At 42.8% G+C, this 22,415-nt stretch overlaps 1 protein-coding gene across 3 annotated transcripts in view; it reads left to right on the top strand.

Moving 5' to 3' along the window:
* Window positions 1-22,415, top strand: part of MCTP2 (multiple C2 and transmembrane domain containing 2) — a gene marked incomplete at its 3' end in the record, with an annotated part of 103,673 nt that overhangs the window by 8,662 nt on the left and 72,596 nt on the right. For 2 of the 3 annotated variants that reach the window (XM_082004918.1, XM_082004920.1), the window contains exons 4-7: window positions 9,807-9,949; window positions 10,745-10,821; window positions 11,971-12,082; window positions 14,048-14,083. In XM_082004918.1, the coding sequence (XP_081861044.1) occupies window positions 9,807-9,949; window positions 10,745-10,821; window positions 11,971-12,082; window positions 14,048-14,083 (368 nt within the window). The remainder of the gene's footprint in view (window positions 1-9,806; window positions 9,950-10,744; window positions 10,822-11,970; window positions 12,083-14,047; window positions 14,084-22,415) is intronic. The other variant, XM_082004919.1, reaches the window with a different exon arrangement.

The following is a 22,415-nucleotide window of genomic DNA, read 5'->3' as shown; positions in this document are numbered from 1 at the left end:
TTCCAGAAGAGTAGTATTTGTAAAGAAGGCAAAGCATAGTTTGCTCTAGGCTGTGTTTTGTTGTGTAAGAAAGCAAATGCTTGTCTTAATGAAGCATTGGACAACACAGTGAAACAACATAAGCATTTTGATGGGTCTGTTGCTTTGTGGCAAATGACCACTCATTTAGTAAACTTAAGTATGTGAGGTGGTGCATCATTCAATAAAATTCCTACTTTTTTTACACAGGCACTGGGAGGGGGAGAAAATTGACTTAATGATTTTTCTTCAGTCACCATCATGTGCAGTGGTGGCTCCTTAAAAAAACCAAACAAAACAACATACTGCTGTTGCCCTGATGCACATCTGTATAGGTCTCTGCTGTCATACTGATTACTTAGGACCTTTGCGTGATGCTTAGGCCTGAGCTGCCACCACTGTGCTTTTTGCAATGTGCTTTTAAAAGTGGGAAGTTGTCAGCTTTGCTGATCTCTCCAATGTGAGAAAACCTCAGAGAAAACTTGTGGGCAGGGAGAATGAGACTTCCCTCCTCTTCCCCCCACTGTGACGCCGGATACAGCCGCTGTGCTGGGGTATACCAGCCTTCTCCGAATAATCTGAATATGGGAACATGTTGTCCGCAGCCGGCATATCCTGCGAGTCTGCGGCTTGGGCTGAAGGCCAAGTCATCCTCATTCATGTTTTGGGAGCAGCGAACCCTTAGAGCTAACCAAGCAATGCTGACTGATGCAGCTGGGAGAGGATTTCAGGCCCTCTTCTTCATGGTTTTCTGTAGGCAACGAAGCTCTGGAGCCCTCCAGTAGGTAATGCTGGGTTGCTGGTTTTGTGTTTTATGTGTGTGGGAGTTTGAAACCTCCGCTGCTCAGCCTTGTGTGAGCAACTGCAAAATGCTCTGGTTAGGTAGCGGTGGTGGCAGTGCTGGTGTTCAGAGGTAGGAGTAACACTGTTCCACTTTTATTCAAATAAAGCGGTCATGCCCAACGGTGACTCCTTGAAGTACCAACTCCACTGGTGGAAACTAACTCCAAATACCGTGTGGAGTATGCGGTATGCTAAATGACAAAATAGTCACACAAAAACCACAGAGCTTGAGTGAAGAATGTATGCCAGCATCTTTCGCCTAAATCAGGTTTAACATAACAAGTTTTGTACATTTCCAAAAATTTTAATCTTCAGTAATTATGCTGTCAGCAATTGCTCTAGAAAAAAGTCTTAAAGCAGTCATCAAGTATACATTTTGGGAGGAAATTCTGTATCTACTCAAAGATAAAGAAAATGGCACGGAAGTGTGGTGCCCAACCCTTGTCTCACGCTTGTGCTTTTCTCCCCTTAATTTTAACATACAAGTTCTTGAGGCCACAACGCGTGTTCGCGATGCCCTCTCGCGGCGGAGCCCCGGACAGGAGTGGGCTGTGGCCGTCCCACGCGCCCCCCGCCCCCCACCGCCCTGTTCAGCTGCCGGCTTCGGTCGGTGCCGGCGATGTCAGGATGCGGCGAGTCGCATCGTGCGTTTCGGCTCTTGTAGCAACCTTTGGTGCAAGAAGTGAAGAAGAAGATGTACTTGAAGTTCGAGGGGACAGAGTAAAGTCTCTAGTACTGGCGTTCAGTCTTTTGTTTCTGTCTCTGTTTTGTCCTAATGTAAGAAGTATTGTCTATATACTCATATATAGACATATATATCTGTGTTAATCTAAGGAGTGTGATGAAGGAGAAGTATTTCTGCTATTGGAAACAACTGGAAGCTCCTGGTTCTAGTCAGCAAATTCACAAGACTCTCCCTGAATTTACTTATTATATGCTTAACAGTTAAGTAGGAATTAATTGCATTCGGCTGAGTAAAGGTGAGCAGTAGTTCTGCTGATAACTGCAGGCTCTATGTGACTTTACTTTTCCCCAAACTTTTCAGATATTTTCCCAGGCTTTTTGACTCGCTGTACTGTTCTTTCCAGAATATGTTCCCTTTGGTGTGATTTAAATTCCTCTTTCACTTTATCAGATTTTTATTGCTCTCTCTTTCTCCTTATTATTATCCCTGTTAACCTCTGATCTTTTCTGCTTTTCTCTTCACCTCTCACTTCTTGCATTGGTTTTTGCGTGTCTGTTGTGGCTCTCCAGTCCCTGACTTTCTGTAGCTCCTCTCCTTGTACCTGCTCTCTAGAGAGAGGTACAGTGCATCAGCCCCGGAGTCTGGCTCAGCTGCACGTGCACTCCTGTAAAGTGCACAAGCAACAAGGGGAAAAAAAAATCGGAATTTCAGCATTTGCTTCTCCTCTCTTATCCTCACTCCAGCAACACCTGATATATGTGTATATATGTATGTATTGTGTGTGTATATATATACCTCAGCCAAGGAAGTAGAGTGCTGTTAGGATCTTGGTTCTGGTGGAAAGGGAGGAGGCTCTGAAAAATCCCTCTGTGGGTCAAAATTGCAGTGTCCCCTCTTGCGGATGCAGGATGAGAGGGGTGTGATCTGTTGGTCATCAGCTTGCTTGGAGTCTGATTTATTTGCTTCTCACTTGTCCTAATGTAAGACATATTGTCTATATACTCATATATAGACATATATATCTGTATTAATCTAAGGAGTGTGATGAAAGAGAAGTATTTCTGCCACTGGAAACAGCTTCTTGGGATACAGGTGGAGTCGCATGTTAGAAACCGCCTGAGCAGGTGGTACGGTGCGCTCCACCAGCAGCATTCCCATCACCTGCACGTACCTTTGGCATCTCATGTCAGACAGTATCTAGGTCCCATATTTATAGTTCTTGTAACTGATGAACCAAACACTGAAGGCTGTGGATCTGTGTGTGTACTTACACAGTACCAAAAGTTTGGTTTTTGTGTACTTTGTTTTGTATTACTGTTAATAGATGATGAGATATGGTGATGGTGAGGAGTGTTTGATCTATGTAGTTTAATACTGTAAGTAGTAAGAAAGAAGCAATATGTGTTATTAAATCTGTAGGGTCCTGGTAGTTCTGCAGAAGAGAATTTTCTCTTTGGCTTATAAAATACTAAGCATTTTTAATCACCAGTGTTCTAAGCGTTGTCGTGGTTTTACAGCTTCACTGAGCCTTTTTGTGAGGCTCACAGCTTTCCAGCTCCCCATGCTTTGAACTGGGAGAGGCTGGAGCCCATTGCTGGCTGGTTCACTTCAACAGGGTGGGGAGATGCCTGATGTTTGAGTCAGTCTAATGAAATCTGAAATGTCCCACCACCTTATGGCTCTGGGATGCTCTGTCTACGCACGTTGCTGCTTGTACGAGTCTCCTTTGCGCAAAGGTGATGCTGTGGAACTGAGCAGCAATGTGATGCCTCCGCTGTAAGGAAGTGTTACCTTCCTCGAGTTGACAAACCCAGCTCTACCGCTATAAGAAAAAACAAACAGGGTTTTGAGTGCCTGTAAGGGTGAGAAGCCCCTCCTGTTTCCAAATCCTCTACTTTCAAAGTTTGAGTATATTTTTTTCATCTGTTAAATGGTGCGGGCTGGCAGAGAGGCCGTGCTGCTCTGCATCATGCTACATCAGTGCGAGCTGTGCCAAAGCTGTCTCCCAGGTGTAAAATAAAGTGAAAGAGGACAGAATAACACATACTTTTAACTTTAAGCAGTAATGAACCTGCAGTAGCCCACCACCCACAGCTCGGGGCTATCTGCTGCCTGGGTCCACGCTGATACCAGAGCGCCGGGCCAAGCGATGTGTTTGTGCTGCGCTGGGCGCCTGTCAGCTTAGAGCAAATCCATTGTTTGGAAAGCAAATGCTCAGAGCAATTAGGCTGAATCGCTCCTTGCAAACATGCTGATTAATTTAGACTTTCTCTGTTTTCAGGGTATCTGCAATTAGATCATTAGTCTTTCAGATTTATTAATTATTGAGATGTATTAGGCAACTTTTCACACTTTTTGAAAGGCGTAATCATGGCTAATTTACAAATGCTAAGAATTTGAATGATGCTGGGTACTTATTTTGATGTCGTCTGGATCCTGTGTAGCTCTGCGTACAAGGGCTCGTGCTACGAGCATTTCTGTGCCGAGTAGAGTTTCTGGAAGTGCAATGTGTGTGGCTGAAACTTTGCTCTTATACACAGTGATCCCTCAAGCATCCCTCCTGGAGTGGCTGTGGGAAATGAATGCACGGAGACAGAAACCTCAGAAAAATAGACTGAGTTCAAACAAAAGCAATTAATCCATTGTATGCATAGCCGCCTTTGGTAGATTAATGTTAAATTAAGAAATATAGGGATGGTAGCACAGGAAGAGACTATGTAGGGCCCAGAGAATACCCTATCACTCTTCTCTTGTAGGTATGCGTAATTTAGATAATATATTTAATCTGTTAAACTTAAATTATGTTTAAACATAAAGATGTCCAAGCTCTATCAGTTGTCAGAGCTGGCTCTTGGGGAGCAGCTGCCTGCGTTAACAGCTCACACTTGTCTCTGGGGGACCCTGGTAAGGAGATTTTATTAGGCCAAAGACAGAGAATAGAAGAAGATGCAACTATTTACACCGAAGCTCCTCAGTGCTGGCTAGTAATGTACAAGTGTCTTCTGCCCCAACCTTGTTCCCTCCTGTGCCTTCATACCTGAGCCCTAACTGGGAACATGACATTCAACTGGACTAATTTTTGGCATAGGTGGTCTGTTCTTTATGTCACTGTGTCCCTAATGTATGTCACATGGCGTTTTGGTAGGGTCTTGGGGTTTTACCTAGTTCCTTTAGTGTTTTTTTTTTTTTTAAAGCTGGTTCTGAAGTGTCTTGGATAGTGTCTTTCATTCTATTAATGTTCAGTCCAGGCCTTTTCCCCTTCTCTTTTCCCCATCAGCTGTGGGTTTCCATACATTCCTCACACTTCTCTGGTCTTTTTGGTTTATTGGTTTTTGTTGTGATGGCTTTTTTGTTTGTGGGGTGTTTTTTTGCTTGTTTGTTGGTTTATTTTCCTTTGGAACCCATTGGTGATGCTTGTTTCCAAACAATGTTTCACTTCTATCTGGCCACGTAAAACTAGCTGAGCACAGAACTTTCCAAAGTTGCCTGAATTTCCTGCTAGCAGAATATTTTTTTCTGATTTCCCCTTTAAGCCTTGATCTCAGCTATTTCAATAAAAGAATATAGTGGTTTTCCACTTAAAAAGAGAAGTGTGTGTTCCATTTTAAAATGCCTTTTAATCCTTGTTGTAAATAACTCCAGTAATTCCATTTCTAGGAAGATTTTAAGAAATTTATTCGTTACATGCATATAAAATAAATCCTTCATTTCCTCCTCCAGATTAAAGTTGAGGTTTGTAACCAAAACTTAAGATGGTCTAGGTTTATATTTCACGCTGTTTTTTGATTTTTTTTTTTTCCAGGCAACTTGGTGGTAATTCTTAAAACTTATTTATGTAACAAGACTTGTTTCATATGCTACATTTCCAGTAAGTTTACTCCTATAAAATAGCGTGTGGCTTGAAATTACATCGGGTCTTTTGGTTTGGGGTTTTTTTCTAATTACGAAGCATGTGTGTAGCAGTATGAAGCACAGTTGGTGGGACACATCTCCCGGTAGCTGCTAGAGGGCAGCAGTATCCATTTAAAACACCATTAACAGTTTCTTGGGCTGCTGAACCCTGTCTAGCTGCTGTATCCAAGCGACTTTTGCTCACTGAAGCTTGCTGGGGTTTTAGCTGATGTTTGGTCTGCTTGCACTCGTTGCTTTTTAGTGTTAGGGACAAAAAATAGAAGTAAAATAGATATTACAGAAATGAATTCAAAGGAGCATCGCTATTGATGTGAAAGCATGTTCTTTCTCTAATGAGAAAACAGGTCCAGCCGATAGAATGATTTTTTTTTTTAGAGGTCATCCTTTTTTTTTACTCTTACTGGGTTTGCTTTAGGCCGGGAAGGAGATGATCTTGTTTGTTTTATATGTTTTGTCCACATATTTTACTGTGTGAGAACCTCCTTGTCATTGCATAACATTTAAATTAACCTCAAAGCATCACACCTTGCTTTTCCCACCAGAGAAGTATTTTTCTTGGGCGAAGTTCTCAACTGATTTCAAAAAGAAACAGTCTTCTTGCGTTACCCCCTTGATACATGGTTACAGCTGATATGACCAAGATGAACGAGTTGAGACCTTGCATTGCACAAGGACGTGGGTGCAAGTGCTTAAAAGTTGCCTCTGTTGCCTTCACTAGGAAATGGCTGCTGAAAAGCTGTATGTTTTTATTTTTTCAATAGCCTGGCTTCTTCAGAAAATTATCTGGTGCCTGTCATGTTTAAAGGAAAATTATAAAAAATATTTCCTTTTTTAGATCGGTTCATCTCTAACATCACTACGCACTTTTAAAAAAGTTATGCTCTTTTGGCTGGATTGTAAATTGCCTCTAATAAATGGCTTTTAATTGATGCAGACGTCTTTCTGATCTCGAATCCAGAAGCCTTCAAGCCTTGAATTCAAATGTAATTAATAATTTGCAGTCGGTGCCGTCCATCCCATCAGGCGAGGGTTGTCTACCTGGCTTACTTCTCATTCCCTGTCTCCTTTTTAACCTATGTTATCACCCGGGTGCAATCCGGGACATCTTAAAGCCAGAAAGGGGCATGCTGACCCAGGGAGGAGCATGAGCTTTGCCGACAGGACGCAGGGGAAGCCTCGCAAACCCCGGAAGGGGCCGTTGCGCCGTACCCACCCCCATCGTTTCTCTCCTGGTCCGCCGGGTCCCCCCGCCCCGAGCGCCGGTGAGCAGCGGCTCGCACCGCGCAGGCGAGAGCCCGTCTGTTCGCCGGCGCGGCGGCGGCGGCCGGTCGCTCCTACGCTCCCGCCGTACCCCGTTCGCCGACCCCTCTCCCCCGCCTGCCTAGTTGAGATGTTACCGCTCTGACAGCCCGACAGGCGAGCGCCGCCGACACCCCTGCCCCTCCGCAATTATTTTCCCTAACAATTAACGCCGGTACTAACTTGACACCTTTCCCTTGTTTGGCTTTTGTAAGCCATCATCCCTTTTTCTATTAATTCCCGGCATTAATATTTTCTTTCGCGCAAGTGCCGGCGTTCACCCGTGAAACAGTTTGAACATTATGTAGCTGTCAAGATAGCGAGGGATTACCCAGTGTGCCTTGCCGGAGTAAGTGACACCACTGAGGCCCCGGTTTGAGATGTTTATTTTGAGAGTAAGCTGACAAGCATGAAGGCCTGATCCCAGAGTGGCAATCTTATTTAATTAAAGGCCTCTTTTTATTATAGCTTTTTCCCCTGCACGCTTTTTTATATATTTTTTAAAAAAGACTCCTTTTATATGCATAAATGTCTTGTATAAAAATATATAAAGCATACAAATATATGTAAATATAAATGGAGCTATTCTCATATATATACATATATATGGGAATGATTGCTAAAGCCTGGCTCACATGAGCAGTACTGGGCAGCCCTTCCCCCTCTTCCATTTCCCTTTACTATGGTTCTTCCCTTTACTATTGTTCTTTCAGAGCAACGATGCATTTGGGATGCTTACTTAGCTATAGTTTTCTTGCTTCCCATCCTCAGAGAAAGGGCTTGGATTTTTATACTTGTAGACATTGAACTTGCTCACTGTTTGCTTTCTCTGTCTCCTCGTTCTTCGGGTTTTACCCTTGCTCGTGGGTTTTCTGTGCCAAAACCAGATGAGTTATGGCCATAGACCGCCTGCCTCCATCGCCCTCTTCACGCTTTCATTTCATCAGTTGCTTTCCTTGTCTCGGCCAGTTGCTATTTTGTGCACAGAATAGGTCATGGACATCATTATTACTATTATTGTTAGGTTTTAATAATGCAGCTTGCTCCTGCTTATCCTGTAAATAAAAGCCAGTTGTGTGGCGGTGGGCTTTGTTTGTTTGTTTGTTTTAAAAGGAGCTGGAAGAAAGTAACACCAAAGGGCTCAATACTCTTATTTCTTAACTTCTGCATCCTCTGAGGGCTACTGCCCGCATTGTGGGGCTATGACTTGTCCGTGTGCTCCCACTCCTTGTGGAAAGTGTACTGGTTTTAAGCTGTATATTTGGTACAAGAGTATAGTCATAGTTCTGGGACGTATTCTAGGGAAAGGTCCAGTCCTGACTCACTGAAAACCACGAGAAACTGCCCTCTGACTTCCCTGCCTTTGGACCAGGCCCTTATTATTGTCCTTTCTTAAAGGTGAGGAAGAAGAAACTTCTTAATTTTGCAGCATTTTTCAGGAAAGGGGGTTGATTGCAGCAATTACTATTTAGGAAAAGGGTCAGCTGCAGGTAGTATTTGAAAACCAACTAAGAAGTTTATTTCTGTGAATGAAACACCTTTACATGCAGAATTGGCCAGGGCTCTACAACTCTTCCCTTTGGAAATTTATAGAAAATTGTTATTCTGTTTTATTCTTAAAAATAAGTCCATGTGTCCCAGGAGCACAGTTCTTTACAGTACTACGTAGTTCCAAATAGATGCTAACACATAGCTATTTTTTTCTTGAGTCTAAGTCTGTCTTCACGTAACACTGCTCAGAGCTTTGGATGTTTAAATATGGATTTCTTTCATATCTCACTGTTTCACCAAACTACTGACAAGCCTGAGTGCTGGTTTTACGCCGGATTACCCTGCGCTGCTACGTGTTATTTGGCCAGTATCTCAGTGGGGACCGGAGGGGACAGACTTGGATTATTCCCGAATATGCGAAGTCTGGTGTAGCAGTCGGTCTTTCCCTGCTGGCAGTTGGGGGACGGCCAGGACTGTCGCGTTAGCTCTTATTCTTCTAATGAAATTAAACTGCTAGGAGGGAAGCTTAATTCCAAATATAAGGTGTAATACAGACAACATTGCACGTGACAGATGAGCGGCACCTGGAATCAGTTCATTGTATATGTTGCCACATCTCAGTTTTATTCTTTCCCTTATTTACAGCTTATGAGTAGTTTTTTTTTTTAATCTGTATGCATTACTAAATCAACCATCTAGTTAATCCTTTGTGTACCTTGTTCCCCTTTTGTTTGGTGTCCTGCATGGCGGTTGGTGTTAGTGCAGATGCCACTGGTTTAATAACAATAATAAAAAGTTGATTCCCTCTTCTCTTTTCCTTTGACAGCTGCAAGTCTTTCTATTGCTGCCGAGTGGCACGAGCCTCACGCTCTGTCCATGGACATCTGCTCCATAAAAATATGGGACATTATTGCCATGGCAAAATATGCCACTTGGATTAAAAAATTTGTTACCTGAATATTGTTTGTTTGTCTTTACAGACTTTACTCTGCGTGAGGTTTTTATCCTGAGCTGGTAAATAATGTCAGTATTGTTTCACTGAAACTTCAAATTTGATTTTAAGTAAATTGGCAAGTGACACCAGTGGTGAAAACCTGATGGGTATTTTAGCTATTTTTATGGGTTTCCTTGGAGCTCCTACCAAGTTATGATGCTTTTGAGTTTTGGTCTTTTTGTATATTCATAGTCACAAGATCGCATTTTCTCTCTTCCACTGTCGGTGTTGTTAGTTGGCCTGTAAATTGTCCTTCATCCCTGCCTTTGTTTGCTCTTTTCCCAAATTAAAGTGTTAACTAAATTACTAAAGAATAATTAACATTTTTTTTAAGAATAACACAGTAGAAATCAAGCGAATTATGAAGAATTTTTATTGCCTGGTTTCAGACAACTTTCTGGTTCTGTTCAATAGATTCCTGTGTAAATTAGCAATGTATATATAAAATTAGTCATTACCATTTATTGTTTATTGTTTTACAAAAATATAATCTGAGTGTGGGGTTATGTTTGGTTTATTAATTTTTTTATTTATTAATTCTATTTGGTTTATTAATTATCACAGGTACAAGTGACCCATACGTGAAGTTTAAACTAAATGGGAAAACTCTATACAAAAGTAAGGTAGTCTACAAAAACCTCAACCCAGTTTGGGATGAGACTGTTGTACTGCCCGTACAGACCCTCGATCAAAAACTCTGGATCAAGGTAAGTTTTGGTTTTAGATCTTTGAAAGGTGGGTAAATATTTTTTTTAAGCAATTATTTTCAACTTCCAAAACTTACTGATTTTTATTCACTGCAGCAGCATAACACAAAGCATGACCTGGATTAAGAGTTTCAGCAACGTCAAATGAAAATGCACATATGTCTTTTCCAGATTTTACTCACATGTTTTGCTTTCTGTCTGCAAAAAACCCAAGCTGAAATGAAACTCCTTGACTGCATATGTTTAAAACTATGGAGCTAAATTCTGCTTGCTCTTACCATGCTCGTGCAAACTCGGGGAAACCAATAGCGGTTTCATAAGCACGTTTTAAGAGTGTAATTTGGCTGGGTTGGACAGAATTATGACCTGGGATGCAGCCGTGACAAGTAGCAAAGCCTTTTCTCATTATGAGTAACGTTACAGTCACCAGAACTGCAAGCCACCAGTTGCGAGCACTAATTGCTAAAACATCTGTAACCAGAAGTACCTGATTTTTGTGTGGCGTTTTGTTATGCTATCGCACAGAGCATAACGGAACAGGCACAATCCATAGCAGCGCATGTGTATCTGTTTACATAATATTAAGAAGATACTTTAAAAATGCTGTTTAAATATTTAGTTAAAAATACAAATTAAAGTGGGCAGATGAAAATTATCCCTGAATTATATCTAAGCTTTGATCTTTCAAATATGAAATTGAACTGAAAGGGCCTAAAATAGCTGTTCTTTTACTGGTTGGGATAATGCTGGCTTATGATGTGAAAATTAGAAATATTTATTTTATTTTGCTACCAGGTGTACGATCGGGATTTAACCTCTTCAGACTTCATGGGTTCGGCATTTGTAGCACTCGCTGAACTTGAACTCAATAGGTAATACGTTTGTTTAATTAAAGGCTATTAGCGCAGCTTAATTGAGAAACATAGGAAAAAAATTAAATGCTTTTGCTCTAGCTTGGAATCTGTCGATTCATGAAAACTTATTTTGATAGGAGGGTGGGGAGCACGTGTTTAAAAACCTGCTTGAGACAAATCCTGTGTATGCCTGGTTTTATCTGCCGTTACGTCCTGGATTCAAATCCACCCTGGAGGGAGCCCAGTGGAGCAGAAGGCACCCTTTCCCCTTCATGTCTAGGAGTAGGAATAAGGATAAGAGTTTCTGCACGCGGCATTGTTTAGGAAGAGCTACACCAGAACAATTTATGGAGGGGGGAGAAGGTTGAGCCCCCTTGTCAGCCCTGCGGAGCGCCGGGTGCCTTCGCTGTGTGCCACGGGGCTGGGGAGCGGGTGCCTGGCTGGCTGAGCGCGCCCCGTTTCCAGCCTCCCCCCGCAGCCGTCCGTCCCCGCGGCAGCTCATCTGGCCCTGATTTAGTGCGGAGGCAAGCCCTGCGCCTTTTGTCTGCTGCTGCTTGGTCTCAATGTGGAGCTGGAAGCCAGGAATTCAAGTTTTACTTCTCCTTTATACTCCCTTGCTGTGTGACTCTTTTTTTTGAGAAAATTAATTTTCTCTGTATATTTTAAATCCTGCGTATATTATAGCTCCCGTGGCTCTTGTATCTGAATTTCTAGGAATGTTAATGAGATAGTGCCACCAATACCAGCATTCCCGTTTTCAGAGGGGGAACTGAGTCACAGAGGGAGATTAAATGCAGGTGGAGGCAAGGCAGAATACGGACCTTGAGTCGAATCCCAGCCATTAATGTTAGAAAATCCGCTTGGGTGAGTGAGTTTCTCTGTCACTCTCCTTCCCTGTGAAGTGGAGGTAGTAACTTAATTCAGCACGCATCTGCATATAGAGAGTTAGAAGTATTAAGTAGTGCTGTATAGACGCTATGCTGCATTATTAAAAGGATAGTGTATTTTGTCAGAACTAAGAAGGAACCCTCCAGATTTCCCATTTTAACATTTAAACTCAATATTGGGAATTTCAGAGAAGCTGGAATTTGCACAGCTCAGTGTGACCTTTAATAACAAACTCGCGTTAACTGGACTCAATCAATGTGCATCTTTTTTTGCTTGTAGAACTACTGAACAGGTTTTAAAACTGGAAGATCCTAACAGTTTAGAAGATGACATGGGAGTGATTGTATTAAACTTGAGTCTGGCAGTCAAGCAAGGAGACGTCAAGAGAAATGTAAGTGGCTTGGGAAACCAAATTCATAGCTGCCGTGTGCAGGGCAGGGAAAAAGAGCTGGCCTAATCTGATTTACCTGGAAATGCCATCTTTATTTTCATCCTCCGAGGCTCAATATTGAAATGAAGATAAATCATAACTTTAAAAATAGCCACCTATTTAACCGGGTAAAAGTTGCTTCGACATCTGTAGCCGGAGGGTTCTGTCTTGTAGCTGTGACGCGCACTCCATGTATCAGGGGTGCGGTATCCGTCACTGCAACGTGCAGGTTGCTGAAGTGAATGTATGAACCGTACCTGCTGTGATCTGCTATTCCAGAGCATACTATTTTCTGATTTCCACCTAGGTGTTTAACACTTAAAAAAAAAAAGTTACTCTTTTTTAGTTTCTTTCTCTTTTTTTTTCCCCCCTGTAACAATGAAAAAATATATCCACGTGAAATTTAAAAGTAAAGATTTGATGTTAAGACTTAAACTGCACCAATCCTGCAGAGGAGCACAGTGGCTGAGAGGAAGAGGTTGCTTGTAAAACCCTTGGTTTTGGCACTGATGTTTTCTTGGCTGAATTCAAACTTAGCTCCTGATGCTGAAATACGGTGCATTTAGATGCTGGACACCCAGAAGAACCTGGGCAGAGACAGGGAACACCACAGCTGAAGCTGATTGCTTTTAAATTTCAGGTGCTGCACATGTGGGGTTTTTTTGCTTTTGTTTTCATCTTTTAAAATTCCTACTAGTGTTTTACCCAGTGTTGAGCATACTTGTGTTGGTGAACTCATCCTGCTTCTGGCCAGCAAGGGATGGGGAAAAGCCAAGATCAGACATTTACTTGGATTGGCTTGAAAACCAGAGCTAATTTTAAATACATGTAATACATATGTAAAGAGAAAATATTCCTACAAGTCTTCTATATAGTCTAGTATGAAAGTTGCTGTTTACTGCACATTATTGAATTATAGGTACGGAATTCCAGTCTGAATGGGACTATTTATAGAAACATAAATATTTCAAGGGGTTGGAAAGCAAAATAAAAAGTTAACGTGGGCCGCCTGCTGTTCATTATTTTTCAAATAGTTGCCTTTTTGAGAATTGTAAAGTGTCAATATTAATTGTAGAGTTATTTCTACCTCAATACGTGATTATTTAAAAGCTTAATGACAACATTCAAAACACCGTTATTGTATTTCTGTTATGAGGTGGCTTTGATCTGGGATGTGAATTCCCCCTCTAACTTGTACAAGAGAGTGTTGTTGGCACGCATGTCGCTGGATTGCAGGAAGGGGTGAAGCAAAGACATCAAGTTACTTGAGCAAAAAAGCAGTTTAGCCGAAAGAACCTCAGGAATTTTTCTGGGATTTTTAGGAAGGCATGGGCTAAAATGGACCTAGCCAGTGAGACAGAAAATACATTGGTTTAATGTAGCGGCTTTTGGTACTCTTGGGTGCTTAGTTAACATTCAGAGTGCAGATGATAGAAGAGTTGGTGCACACTGTAATTTTTTTTAAAGACGATGTTTTTAAGCCCTCATATTTCAAATGCAAATTGCTCAGCCATTTCCAGTGGAATCAGAACAGGGAAATGGCTCTGTCCACATTAGCACTTAACAGCAAGATGATTTTTTTTTTCTTTTTAAATTAGCTTACTGTAGGACCAGATGGCACCAAAAGTATAAGCCATGTTTCTTACTAATGGTTCTGGGTCCCTCTACTTTTTATTTTTCATTACTTTTTAAATTTCTTCTCTTTTTTTGGTGCAATGCAGGTATTTTGAGTTTGATTGTTACGTTCCATGAGACAGGGGAGGTAGATTAATGCAGTCCTAGATCCAGCCCCCTGTTTAGTCATAAGCTTTTCTAAAACATTTGACAAACTGATGTTTGAATTATTTTACTAAACACTTCTTCCATTTTACTCCTCTGTTTCCTCTCTGGGTTCTCCTCGGTACGATGGTGGGGACCCATGAACAGAGGTGGTCAAGTCGGAAGAAACGAACTTCATCCAAGGTAATCCATATTCATTCTCTTTAAAAAAGACCCCTCCCAAAATCTGTGCCCTCCTCTGAAACACAAAGGGTAAACATAAGAAAAGTCTGAAGGTGCAACTTATCTTAAGGTGGTGGCTGTGATACCCTTTGCTTTTTATTTTCAGTGTGATGAGAAATTGCTGTTTTCCTATTGTTGGCGCTACGGTAGTGTCTAGTGGCAAGCGAAAGTAGGACCCCATTCAGCAAAGGGTTGTAGCAAGGGAGAAAAACTGCCTGTACTTGGGGAAATGGGTGTGTATTCAAGAAAAAAAAGAAGCTATGGAGGATCAGAGTTGCTTGAGGATACCCAAAAGGTGGCTGGTAGCTGACACTGGAGTTGAACACAGGTCTCCTAGATCCCAGTGTAATCATTTGGGTCGCCTCTTGCCACAGGAGGGATTTTGTGAGGCTGTATTTCTTCTGGTCACTCCTGGGGGTTTTGAAATTCCTTTTTTTCTTGGGATGGAGACTGAGCAGGCAGTCTTCATTCCCAGCAATGTAACAGGGTTTCCAAGAGTTGTGTGTTGCTACGTATCTACATAACTTGCTTTCCTTGGTTTTCTGTAGTATCCCTACAGGCTTCCACTACTTCTGTATTCCTCTGCTGTCCCATTCTTGCCGTAGATTTTAACTTGTTCAGGAAAGAGACTGTGGCTTTTTATTTGTTCTGTAAAGCTTTAATTTGCTATTGAGTAAATAACAATGATATAGAAACTGCAGGCCCCAGTACCCAGCTTGAGCTATATAGCCTAACTTTCTGAAAAGCACAATTTGGCTTTTATGAGAACACGTATGCATCTTGATATTTTCCCTATATAACTATTGGTTTGTGCCTAAATAAATTGAATAATTAAGCTCCTCTTGTCCTATTTATTACAACTGTAGTGTGCAATGTAGAGGAGCCAATCCTCTCGGGTATTGTGCCAGCAAATATACTTTGTCAATAGAAGTGCAAAGTATGGTCCTTGGAGCCGGACGGCAGCTCGGCGAGCCCCGGTGCCAGGGATAAGGCAGCCCTTCCCGCGGCGCTCGGCACGGACAGCCGCCAGGCATCCCTGAATGCCGTATGACAGAAAGTGATGGAATAATTGAAGAGCTCAGCACTTCAGTTTTTAACTAAAGCTCTGGAAATTACTGTGCCCTCACTCAATCAGTAGCTTGATCCCCCTTTCTCTCACGCGTGCACACACAGCTGTCTCTTGATGCTGGTTGGCTTTAGGTCCTGGGAAAGGGAGCCAGGTTTTTAAACTCCGGTCCTCTTTGTCCAGAATAGCCAAACTTCTGTCTTGGTTGCTGTCACTGGAATTTTTTTTTGGTTGTACCCTATATCTGTACAGCATTTTGAATATTTTTTTTTTACATACAAGTTTTTTGGACCTTCAGCTGTAAGCCATACTGTCAGGTCATTCAGTTCTCAAGGCTTGTGCCTTAGCAGCTTTTTAAATAAAGTTAAGAGATGCTGAAGCATGGTACTGAGTTAGGAGAAGTGAAAACATTGTTTAAAAGAGAAGGGGAAAAAAAAAAGAGCTGCAACCCTGTGCTCTATTCTGTTCCAGTCACTAGAGGGTAGGAGAGCTTCAGTTCTTCCTAGGGAAGACACAGTTCATGCTCCAGTGTGATCTCTAAAGAAAAGCTCTGTGACCATTCAAAGGCAGTAAAAATATTTCCCGGCGTGCACCGGAAAAATCTGACAAAGCAGTATTTCCTAGTTTATTGATTCTGCTACTGCACTAAAACACTAGTACTGTACATCAATAACCATCTTTAGTTAGGAAGCTCTGGTCTGTGGAAGCAGTACTAGCAGTTTGTGGCAGAACATAAAGGCTAGAAAGAAAAATTGTGTGCATGGGGAATATAGGTGTCTAGGGAAGGCGCAAGAGGTTATGGAAGAATAGCCAGAGAGTATGATGGGGTAGAAAACAATGCTGCTGGCTGAGATAAAGATACAGGAATAAGGGGGCAGGGGAAATGGAGAGAGTTCTGTAACAGATACACACAGTTGTCTCTTTCTGGCTACTGAGCTGGCTCTGGTTGGTTGTCGCAGGAGAAAAAGGCAGTATACTTTCCATTTGAGCAGCTGAACTGAGACAGACCTAAATTTCATCTCTATAGGTTTAGACAAATAAAAGTTTTCTATTTGAAATCGTTTTCCTGGGGTTTTTTTGTGCTGAATTGTAGCTCACCTATATTGTAATATTTAGGCTTTCTTCTACAAATACAGGGGAAATTACTGATATTCATTTTGTCCATCCTTAAAATAACTTTCACAGGGTTTTCTAATCTGTATTGCCTATATGAAAGAAATCTGGTTGGACTCTAATTTGACCATTTTATGCTATCTTAGTGAGGATTTGGCACATCAGCATCCTAAATGAGTCTTGTCATATCAGTCCATGGGATTCTTGCTGGCTTCCCAAATTCACCCCAAATGGTTAGTCACCCCTGTTTGATGGCATTAATACCCGATGCAACCCCATGTCAGACTGGCGGAGGGGTTGGCGTGGGTAGCTGTGGATACCGAGCCCTCTTCGTGTGTGTCCTCTGGGCTCCCTTGCTTTTTGAAGAAAAAGCTACGTTTCAGACAACAACAGAAACAGCAGTGCAAGATCTCCAGTCTAGCTATGGTTGTTTCACAGTCATTACAGATAGTATGCAGGAAGGATTTCAGTGGCTGGATATTGTCTTCTAAATCATCTTGCTGCAAGAGCTGTTGAACTGGATGATTTAGCTATCTGTTGATTACACAGTATATATTTTTCACTGCTGCTAGAAGGGAGTCATCGCACATTTGGGCAGAATCCCAAGACATGGGCAGCACATCCAGATCCCTCATTTTTTATGGGAGCTGGGAACAGCATTGTCCTCTGTGGGAGCTGTCTCCAAGACCACAGCTTTCTTCATTTTCTCATGGAGGGTGGCATCGCAAAGGGAAGAGGATACTATTAGGCAGTATTAACATATGGACTCATATCTGTATATTGGCAAGCTCTCCCCTCTCTTCTGTTTTTGGGGCTATCTGTGGTACAGAGGGAGTTGGTAGCTACCTCTGCTGGACCCCAACATGCTGATGCTCAGTAAGCTTGTTTGTCCCGGGTGGTTTGAGTCTCACCCTGAGTGCCCCATGTGCTATTTCCAGCATTTGTACGGCTGAATAACCTTTAAGTGTTGAACTACCACGAAGCAAATAAACAGGTTTGCTTGGGGTGGATTGACCCGCAGCACTTCAGTCCTGAACCAAAAGCGACGCAATTGCCACCTTGATAGCCTAAGCTGATTGAATAAATTGGCTGAAAGACTGACCGGACCCAAGTGCTCCTTGGTTTCTCATCGCAGGGGAAAATCCCTTGCTCTCCTTTTTTTTTTTTTTTTTTTCCTGCGTGGGCTGTTAGGTTTCATTTTTGCCTGCCTCATTGTATTTGGCTTTCTCCCACAATACCCCGTGGGCAGCGGTGCTCTCCAAGCGTTTCGCAGAGCGGAGGGACTCACTTGCCACAGGGTCACACATCGTGGTGGCAATCTCGTGTCGGTTCACTTGCCTTTCTCGCTGCCCTCCTCTCTTTCCCAAGGGGAAACTGCCTCTGCAAAATGGTTTCCCTGCCTAATGAGGAGAGGTCCAAAGAGTCTTCCTATTTGCGTGTTGTTGTTTTCTCAAATGGCAAATTACGTGGCCCAGTTTCAACGTTGACCTCTTCACAGCAAGCTTTCTGTTGTCCTGTCTCATCCTTTTAAATGAAAGATGTGAGAGATGGGTTTGCTTCACACTTGGCCACCTCACCGTGTCATTTAAATGTACAATTTTTCTGCATCTCTTTATTGCTTCAAAAACAAGTTTGAACTTGGGGCATGTATGTGTGTGTCAGGAAGGGAGACAGATTTGAAAGCAGTCCTGATGTACCAGAGGGGGTTCGTTGAGTGCCTATAGAGGGAGATTATATACAAATGGTGTTAGCAGGGAGACTTGAGCTCCTAGAGGATTTTGTGAAGCTGGGTCAATGAGCCGGTTCTTTCCCCTCCAAAGCTCTGTCATTCTTGCTCATCTCCTGTATTGGCCTCTGAAGGCAGAATATGACCCACCTGCTCATTCTTGTCCAGCTTACTTCTTTAAACCAGAACCAGGAAGTAACAACAAATTGCAAGTTGCTGTGAGAAGCTTTTATATCCGTTTTGAAACCAGAATCTAGATTCTGAAAATGGTATTGTAAGCACTGTTTTTTTTTTTCTGTTCAGCGATGTGGGATCTTTTCTGGGCAAATGTTCTAAGCAGCAGGGAGAAGAACCATCTTCTGTTCCTCACATGGTAGGGTCCTGCTTTACGACCAGGCCATACTTTTGCTTCAGAAAAGATTACTCATTACTTATCTGATGTTGCACAGTCCCTAAATCTGCAGTAAACATGGGCTCTTAGACTTTAAAAATGGCTAGTTTATTTTTAAGAGTAAAGCTTTCTGGATGTTCTTGTACTTATTGTTTTCTTTGTCTGGCTTGTTTGAGGGATGCTTTTTGTTCAAGTTGTTATCCATTTTACAGCAGTGTACTGCTCATAAAGGTGACCTCTATGGTATCACTGGTTATTTGCCCAGAGAGCTCAGCCAAAATTAGAGCTCTGTCTGGAGACAAAACCTCAGATCCTGGTCTCTAGACTATCTTGATTTCAGAAGTGATGAAGGGAACTGGTGGAGTGGGATAAGCAAACTTGTCCAATGTCGTCTTCTTGGGACGTGTGCCAACTTCCATCGTAAAGCATGTGTTTCCTAATTTCCAGCTCTGTAGCCTGACCCTAGCTTTAGCCAACTTTTCTGTACCTCTGGAAGGCACCTTTACTTTGGTCTGGGACGTAGCCAGAGTGCGAGCTGGCTGGCTGCAGAGCGTTTACAGGAAAATATAGCAGGAGAGGCCTGAAGGACCTGGCATCCAGTCTGGGAGCACAGCTGGAAAGAGCTCGGGTTCAGCAGCAGGAGGAGCTGAAGTACCCGAGTGTGGAGCTGTCTGTAGCCTGGGAGGTAACAGGGAAAGGGAAGAGCTGGAAAAATAAAACCACTTCAGAATTGTCACTTATTAAGCAGTTATGTCCTCCTTTTCTGGCCGGTGTAGAGAGGGGCTTTGACTTTTTTCGTGTCTCATTGTGAAGGCAGGTTAGTGTAGTGTTTGGGGTGGGTTTTTTTCAGTGCTTGTTTTGCCCCTCAGTAACTTTGGACTAATCACTGCACTCCTCTGTTCTCTGCTCCGTTAAAGTTTTGCCAGCTCAGAGGCAAGCTGTGAAGTTTAATCAATTAACTCTGTGTAAATCTGTTTGAAAGGAGTAGGTGCAGAGTATCAGAGAGGAGGTAAGACTTTTTAAATAAATAACGTGATAGCATGTTCTTGTCACCTGGGAGGCATTTTCCATAGTGCAGACCTCCCCAGGAAATACTAAAGTTGACTCATTGATGGTCCAGGTCTGTGGGTCTACCAACATCTGGGTTTCCCCAGACGTGCTTCCCTCCAGAAACTGTGAGTGGAACCTGAGACGCTGCCTGTTTGGCTGGGATTTCCATCAGGGTGGTCAGAGGAACAACCTGCCAAATACCCAGGGTGGCTGGAGAGGTGGCCACAAAGTTTCGTAGAATGGTTCTTTGGTGTGTGTGTAGATAATATGAGGCACAGGAGACATGCCAGACCTGCTGAGCACACGCTGTGCAAATGACCTGGGCACGTCCAGGAAAACCAAAGCATTCCTAACATGACGGGTTGTCTTGCAGGGGTGCAAGGCAAGCAGCTGTCCTGGGCTCCGTGCTGCTCCATTTGGAGAGGCTTGTGGTGGTGGCAGAGCTGGGTTGGGGGAGCTAGGAAGCAGTCTGCAGTCATCAAGTCTGTGTTGATGTCCTGAAGCTCAGCACTATGCCCTAAACCAGAAGCAAACGTTTTGGCTTCTCTATCCAGTGTGGTGCTAGATCTTCTCCAGAAAGTAGCCAGGTCCTATTAGCAGGAGACTGTGATAACCCTCTTCTGAGATGAGCACGGAGCGCTTTTGCAGCTGTGCAGCCATCCAGAAAGGGGGGGCACAAGGTCAGTTGCTGGGGGCCACCTGTTTTGGAAGGTCGGAGTTGATGCATTGCAATGTGTTCTAGTAATACTGAGCTGCAGGCACTGAGTTTTTCCTGGGACTGTGTGGAATCCAGGCTGGTTTGGGTACCTCCCAACACTCCTTTGAACTGTCAAGTCGGTGGCTAAAAGGGTGGGGTTATGTATGCTACAGAATTTGGATAGGAAGGCCCCCAATGCTGAGCGACTCCCTGAAATACTGCCCTGGTTAAAAAATGAAAAGAATCTAAATTTGATTTGAAAACTGAGTGATAACAACTGTCTTTCGTGTTCAGCCTGGAAGCTTTGAAGAGAACTGGATGTTTTGTTTTTAGAAGAAATTGTAATGTGGGTAATAAACTTTGTCTGTGTGGGGTTTTTTTTGTGAACTAACATCAAATACCTCTTCCTCCTCTGAGGAAGAAGTCGGGGGGAGGGAAAAATCCTTGGTCCTAAAACAGCAAGTACATCACATCAAACATGACTACGTTAAATACTAAAATGTTCAAAGTACAACTGAGATAGATAAAGGCTTTGATGGGAAGTGGATATTTCCCAGGGACATTACAAGCAATAATCCAGATGTTATGGTGTAATGCAACGAGTGTCCATGGATAGATGGGGAGCTCAAGCCAAGCAGCGCCTGCTGTAGGCCTTAGCCCTCCACTCCCATGCTGTTACGCCATATGGAAGCAATCTCCAGGCCCCTTTAATAGCCAGCTTTGGATTCCATTTTCACAGGGCTCATAGAGCTAAGTGGAGCTGTTTTATGGACAAGTTAGATAGAAGCCTTTCCAAGATAAACATCCAATTCGAAATTAGGACATACCAAGCTGCAAAATTATTTTAGGGCATATTTCATGGAAGCACTGCCATTTTTCTAAGGCGATTGCCAGACTGTAGAATGCCCTTTGATCCCTTGTGGACATTACTCCCTTTTTTATAAAAAGGATTTTGAAATAGTTCAGTGTTTAGGGAGGAATATATCTGCCGGGACTTTGAAGTATGTCCATGGGAACAGTCGTGCTTTAGCTTTTTTGGCCTAAAAGACGAACTTAAAAACAAAAAAAAAAAAAAAAAAAAGAAAAGAAATTATATTGCAGCTGGATTTATGAATCAAAATCTCGTTTTCTTTTTAAAGGTAGGAATTTTTAATCAGTGTGCCAGGAAAGCCAAACGGGGTGTTTAAATAGAAGTATATTAATATGCTTGTGGGATTCAAATAGTTGGGTATTTCAACCAGTAAAAAGTGAGTAAAAAAATTTGTGAGTTCACCACCCATGATTTAAGAATTTTGTTGCTGGGTAATTGATCCATAAAAAGTAATCTTCAGACATCAGGTGCTTTTGCAATCGTTTTATTTAGCAACAACATTTCTAACTTGCTTTTAAAGCTAACACGTCCTGTTTTAAAGTGACTTGTGAAATCTTCTCCTCCGTCTTGCTCCCACCTGTATATGACATGATTGAAGCTCTGAAATGTGGCGAGTTAAAAGTTGCTTCACGAGAATAAAATATGGCAGGATTTTTACTGCAAGAAGAAAAGTATAGCCTTGAGTTTTAATGTTTCCAGCTCACTCCCCCCAAATAAAGGCCTATTTAATCATCCTCTGTCCAATAAAATATTGCCAGTTAGCAAACTGTTAGCGTAGCCGTGCTATGTAGGATGAAGCTGTGAAGGTAACAAATGTGGCTGCTGGGTAACCATAACTCCAGATAAAGAGCCCGGTGGTGTCAGTGTTTTTTCAGCAGGCATCAGTATTTTTGATTCGTGGGCTCGCTTTCTGGAAGCAGGAGCTGCAAAGGCAGCAGGCAAAGAGCTAACGCGGATGACATGTGGTTGAGTGATTGAGGACGTGGAAGATGCGTGCTCAGCCTTTCACCTGGCCGTAGACTTTATGATTGCGGGCTGTCTCCCTGGAAAGGACAGACCCACGTTTTTATGGACGTAGCTGGAGACATTTAAGAGTTTACTTCAGTTTCTCCCCGCTTCCACTTCTCCATGTCACTCGCCTGTGTCTGTCCCTGAGCCAAGGTAACAGATTGCTCTCAACGCTCAAGGTCTGCTCTCTCCGAAGCTCAGCCAGGTTAGCTGAAGTTGACTTGTCTGGTGGTTTAAGCTAACCCTGCTGGTTTTACTCTGTTCTGACCGCCGCCCCTTCACGGGGCCAGCCATGGCACAGCACGGGCAGCATAGCATCCTGCTGCCCTCCGTTCCCTGCTTCTTCCTAGGCGATCGTGGTACCTCTCTCA

This window comes from Phaethon aethereus (assembly GCF_964289735.1).
Source record: "Phaethon aethereus genome assembly, chromosome: 12".
Lineage (NCBI taxonomy): Eukaryota > Metazoa > Chordata > Aves > Phaethontiformes > Phaethontidae > Phaethon > Phaethon aethereus.
The sequence above is the reverse complement of the archived record's forward strand: the minus strand, read 5'-3'. Positions and strand labels throughout refer to the sequence as shown.